The sequence below is a fragment of the Vigna unguiculata genome, chromosome 10 (assembly GCF_037176805.1).
Source record: "Vigna unguiculata cultivar grain cowpea cultivar isolate G323 ecotype 2 chromosome 10, ASM3717680v1, whole genome shotgun sequence".
In the NCBI taxonomy this organism is placed as follows: Eukaryota; Viridiplantae; Streptophyta; class Magnoliopsida; order Fabales; family Fabaceae; genus Vigna; species Vigna unguiculata.
Window position 1 is genome coordinate 7,337,976 of NC_140801.1, and position 6,323 is coordinate 7,344,298.

The following is a 6,323-nucleotide window of genomic DNA, read 5'->3' on the forward strand; positions in this document are numbered from 1 at the left end:
GTTGTGTGGAATCAAAGGATAGGAGTTCCTTTGATGTGTGTGAATAATTTATGAATTGTATGTGTTGAGAATAAAGAAAATAGGGATTGAGATTAATCTCCCTTATGTATAAACCACACATAAGGTAATCTATTTATAGTAGAAAGAGGTACAATTAAAAAAAGTAACTGAAAATAAATAGAGTAAATAAAAGATATTGTTTGATATTGTGATTAATAATATCTAACAATATCTTAATAATATCAAACAATATCTAAGCAATATCTAACAATATGTATATGTTTTATACTGTTAGCTCACCCTATCTGCTTGTGTTTGGCGACGATCGTGTATTGCATTACACGTGAGTAGATGATGTTGCAGGTAGATATAGTGAGGCCTAGAGCCGAAGCGGGGCTAGACTGGGAGAAAAGATTTATCAGAGTTTTGATGTTTTATGGTTTTGGAATAATTTTGTAAACTTTTATGTTCTAGACTTAGATATTGTATTTAAATTTTATAAATATGGATTTAAGTTACTTTATGATGAAAGAAAGTTTTAATTTTTTCGCGTTTTGGGAAAATACAATATAATAAATGACATTTAATTATTAATTCTATTTTATTTTAATTAAATTCGAAATATCCGAAAATGTTACAACCATCATCAAGTTTTGTAGTTCTTGTGCCTCTAGTTGTTTGCTTGATGTGATTTCAGGTATGTAAGTGTGATTCTTACAAGGTATTAGTTTAGATTTTTGTGAGTCAAAAATCATGTGAGTTTCTTTGTTTAAAAGTGTAATCTTGGTGTGTGATTTATAAAACTTTTGAATATATTGGAAAACAGACTCGGGTTGTCCTGGTAAACTGGATGTAGCTCTATGATTGAGTGAACTAATATAAAAATAATTGTGCAATTCTTTTTCCTTAATCTCACTCACTTTGAATCACTTTAAAAACTCAAGAAAACCAAGTAATTCATTTTTTGTTGTGCTTTAATGTATACTGTTCTGCAACTTTTGCATTCGAATTTCACAGTCTATTTGATTTAATTAAAAGGGGTTTTATGCTTTCGAAAAAGTTTTAAACAATCAATTCAACCCCCCCCCCCCCCCCCCCCCGCCCTCTTTCTTGGCTTAATAGGGTGTCAATTTTAAAGTATAAGTGGTGAAGTGAGAAAATCCTTGATTTCCATAAATATCCTCTTGCATTATGGGTCCATTCAAAGGTTTGTGATTTCTTCATCAAATAGATAATGAGTTTCATCTTTGGACAAGTTTTGAGAGAAATAGGGACAATAATATCAGTCGTTGCATTTCATTTAGATTTTTTTCGAGATGCACATATCTATCAACGCTTACCATTTATTAGGATTTTCTTGTATCCTTCTATGTTAGCATAAAGTTGAGGAACACAAAAGCGTATTTTTTTCAAGTTCAACCTCATGTTATATTTCTGTATCTCATAAAAGGCTTCTTTAAGGTTTTCTACATGTCAATGAAATGAATCAGACATCACCACCATTTTGTCAATGTAGACCTCAATGTTCATGCCAATTTATCTTTTAAAAAATAGTATCATCATTAAAATAGTATCATCATTAAAATAATATCAAAATTGGTGACAATAATCATTATACCATTATAGTATTACATCCCTCGCCTGCAGTTTGGAGTTTGTGATGATGCCGGGTTGATCTTTAAGCTAGCCATGTACCACTTATCCCTCGTGTTCCCATTAACATGCATAGTTATTATGTTTTTCTTCATCAAAGAGAACAACGTGGCAAGGTGAGGTGTTAAGACAATTACACTCAAGGCATCAAGCGAAGGTTTTCCAATGAGTATGTTGTGCAATTTTTTTAATTTTGAGATAGTTTACGTTCCCTTCTCTAGTTTTGGTGCCAACCCTTTCACTTAAGAAGTCAACATGTCTGATCATCATATGAATATATGAAACTTTTTGACAATATCAATTGATTAAACTTCTCCAAATAGAGTATATCTACCAAACTCCCTTGTTTAACCAAAGTTTTTGTAACAACAAAGTTGGCTACCTCTATCTTGATGACCATAGGGTCATCATATTGTGAGTTTGTGACCAACATCAATAAAGGTTATAGGCAACCTATTTCTCATTGGTCTAGTTACTACAATGTTAACTACAAAATGCAAAAATGTTCCCTACAAATAGAGTTTGAGGTTCCTCAATCACAAATCCTCTATTTATATTAATTATTACTCCCATGAAGAGGTTAGGTTTTGCCCTATTATTGTCTTATTCTTTTGACAGGGTGATCTTGTCAATGGTCTTCTTGAGGATCTTTTAGGTGGTCATCCTCTCTTCTTCTTGGGTGGTATTCTCTTTCCCATTTATTGTAATATTTTTCATGAATCTAACATACAACTTGCTTGGAGAACACTTTGACTTTATCTTTTAAATTTACACATTCTTCTATTGCATGTTTGTAACTTTGAGGGAGAGAGCACCCTTTAAGATGTTGGGATGAGCTTGGCATTTAAGGTTTTTTCGAGGATTCATGTCATATTGGAATTTAGTAGTTTGTAATGTGTGAATTGAGGTCCTCGTGGTTCACTAAGATTTGTCATATGTTGGTTCGTATGACCTCAATATATGATTTCTTATTCAGGGAGTCTTTATTTGGACTTGACTGCAAAAATCCCTAAATTCCTCCAATTGCATAAACTTGGTGGCTCTTTACCTTAGCTCATCTAGATTTCAAATTCATGACTATTAACTCAACTTTTCATTTGCCCTTAGAGTAACAAAACCTAAATGATCCCCCTAATGTAGTAGGGAAAATCAAGGTTGTCAAACTCGAGAGTTTACGTAAACTCGTGAGAGCCTAGTAAACTCAAATCGTAAACTCGTAAGAGTTTACTTCACAAGGAAAAAAATTAATTTATATAAATAATATCCTAATTCAAACAAGTCCATAAAATTATATAGCTAAAAAGTATTTGAAATAAATAAGTTCATACAAATACTGTAAAACATAAATTCAAATATCAAATGTCTATGTGTAATCATCTAATCCTCTAATGATATCATCATCTCCATCATCATCATCATCTTCATCCAACTCCTCCCCTGATGAAACATGTGCATCCTCATTGGCATCAAAAGTTATGTTATCAAGATCAAGAGCATCTAGAGCTGGATCTGTTGTTGGTCCATCTAAGGGAACATTTTGAACATCAATTTCACCTTCAGCTTGCTTAATCTCAACAACATCATCTGCCTCTTCAGTTATCCATTCATCATCTGATTCAATGTCATCAAATGGTAGAGCGACAGTTTTTTGAATTTGTCTACTTTTGAACTTCAAGTTATACATCACATAAACTAAATCATTCATTTTTTTCTGATGCAAACGGTTCTTCTCTTTGTATGAACCTAAAACGAAATATTAAATTTTAGTAGATATAAACCTAATAAAGAAAATTATAAATTATAAATAATTTAAATTACCATCTCGAATGAGCTCCAATTATGCTCACAACCCGAAGAACTATAAGTCAAGCTTAGAATTCCAATAGCAAATCTCTTCAACTCCGGAGTTGCATCCCCAAACATCTCCCAACATTCACCAGGATTTAATGCTTTCTTACATTCATTTGCATCTTCCATTCCAAGAAGACCTCTAGCAAAATGAAATTGAACAATTTGCAAATTAGTTTTTCTTCTTTCTGCAATATATGGCACCAATCTTCTCATGCACTCATACAATCCTTCTTTAACCTCTTTACCATCATCACATCTAAAGTTAGGTTCATAGTGGAAGTAGGGGTTGAGAAAATAGGCAGTTGCATGCAAAGGCCTATGAAGTTGACTATCCCATCGAGCATCAATTATTCTTCAAACCTCTTCATAACTGCATTCAATAGCAAACAAATTTCAGACATAAGGAATTAAACTTTTAATAAGTTAAAGTTTGGAAGTTTACCTCTTCTAAATATTGTTCAAATTGGACCTAATCTTTTCTTTTGCGTGGTCCATCTCTTCATAAATGAAACCCATTGCGGGTTTTACATCTGAATCCACCAATCTTAAGACCACCATAAGAGGGGCAGTAGCCTTCAAGCATGTGGAGACATTCTTCCAAAATCGGTTGTCTAATACCACGCATTCTATTCTTTTCCCCTCTTGTGAAGTTCCAAATTTGCTTATCTTCCACTCATCATAGTGAAACATGGTCAATAATGATGCCTTCAATTCAAAAAGACAACCAAGAGTCAAATATGTCGTGGCAAATCTAGTCACACCTAGTCTTATCAAGTCTCTACCTTTAGTGAACTTTTTCAACAACGAAATCAACATTGTTCTTCCATAAATGTGAATGGTAATCCTTCTTCCCTTCTTGATTGTCAATTCATGGACCTTCAAATTCTTTTCAAAATCTTCAAAGATCAAATCAATATTGTGTGCAGCACATGGAGTCCAATACAATCGTTCTCTTTTTTGCATCAACAAATCTCTAGCTGCCTTGAAATTTGCAGCATTATCAGTGACAACTTGAACTATGTTTACTTCTCCAACATACTCAACAACATCATCTAACATCTTAAATACTTTATCACATGTTTTTGAAATGTCTGAGGTGTCAAGTGAATAAAGAAAAATCGTCCCTTTAGGACTATTCACCAAGAAGTTGCAAATAAAACGTCTTTTTTTGTCCGTCCAACCATCAGACATAATGGTACAACCAGTTCTCTTCCACTCCTCCTTGTATTCTTCAAGCATTAAATTTGTTTTGCTCACAGCTTGTTTCAAGAGGTTCTCTCTAATATCATGTATTTACCAATCATTTCACACATCTTTGCAAATGTTGAATTTCTAATCACATTGAAAGGAATGACACTAGTGTAAAAGACTTCAGCCACTTGAGCATCAACCTCTTCTTTGAATCCTTTTTTCATCATTTGATTTATAGTTGCTTGGATCCACCATTTACTAGCATTGGCAACTGATTGTTTTCCTTTAAAGCCAAACAACCTATGTCCTCCTTCAACAGTTTCACTTTCTTCATCTTCTTCATCAATGTTATTCAACTTTCTTCTCTTTAATGTTGCATGCTTAGCTTCTACAACTATCTTTATCATCAATTTTTTTATTTCTTTCGAAACAAAGGCACAAGGTCAAAATCCTCCCTAGTTCCAGCAAGATCATGTTTGAATCTAAATATCCCTCCACTCAAATTCTTTGAGCAATAGTTACATTTAACTTTTCTACCATTGCCATTAATATCAAACCCGTGTTTCCATCCAATATCAGACTAGTTCCCTAGAGCATTTTTACTTCTACTCTTGATAGATGAGGATGCACTTGGATTAGTATCCACTGAATTTGAAGCATTTCCAGACACAATGGTCTAAATTTTCACTACAAAATTAACATATAAAAAAATCACAACTAAACTAAACCTATCTATCAAAGGCTTAAATAAAACTACAATTATTTTAAAAAAAATTAAGTAAATCATTCTAATTATAGGTAACAAGCCTGGATGAGCTACCAGGGATAGATCACGCGACGCACTGCACTGCGGTTGCAGAGAGGAGATGCTACCAACGTTTGACGCCGAGATGGTGGTCGACAACGACGAAGATTGTCATAGACCAAGACGTGACAGCAAGGCGAGACGACAACGAGGCGAAACGACAGCGAGGCGATGCGAAGAGTGACGGGACGCGAACTTGAACGTGAGCGCAGTGGCAACCTCCACACGTGACGGCGACGATGATTATCACAAACCATGACACGACGACGAGGCGAGATGACGGCAAGGTGAAATGACAACGAGGCGATGCGAAAGGGAACGTGATGCGAGCTGCGATAGAAGCAAACAGTGACAGGACACGAACACGAACGCGAGCACGGTGGTAACCTCCAGACGCGACGGTGACTACGGCTACCAAGATCTCCAGACACGACGAGAGCTTAACACACAGAGAGGGCACACGATTGAAAAATTTGAAACCCAAAAACCCTAAATCGCGTTTCAAAATCATGTCAGATCTCCCAAACGTCATCGTTTTTGTTTCAGTTTTTTCACTCATTCAAACTCGCACAAACGTTCCAAACTCTCGATTTTGCACGATTCTAATGAGCCTACTTCCGATTCCACTGAGTTTACATCAAAAACGAGTTTGCTTCCGAGTTAACTCAGAAGCCATGTCTAGAATCGCAAACTCGTCCGAGTTAATGAGTTAACTCGCGAGTTTGATAACCATGGGGAAAATGACTCAGGATCGAATCATGGTACTTATTACGTCTAGCTTGTATAATCAAATCTTGCTAAAAAGAAAATAAAAGAAAAAAAA

General features: G+C 34.8%; 1 protein-coding gene and 1 pseudogene across 1 annotated transcript; both read right to left on the reverse strand.

The window, feature by feature from the left end:
- Window positions 1-2,932: 2,932 nt before the first annotated feature.
- On the reverse strand, window positions 2,933-3,396 carry LOC114165166 (uncharacterized). Its single transcript, XM_028049828.2, has one exon. The coding sequence runs from the start codon at window positions 3,356-3,358 to the stop codon at window positions 3,017-3,019; it is 342 nt and encodes a 113-aa protein (XP_027905629.2). The 5' UTR covers window positions 3,359-3,396; the 3' UTR covers window positions 2,933-3,016.
- On the reverse strand, window positions 3,363-6,032 carry LOC146882072 (uncharacterized; annotated as a pseudogene).
- Window positions 6,033-6,323: the final 291 nt, after the last annotated feature.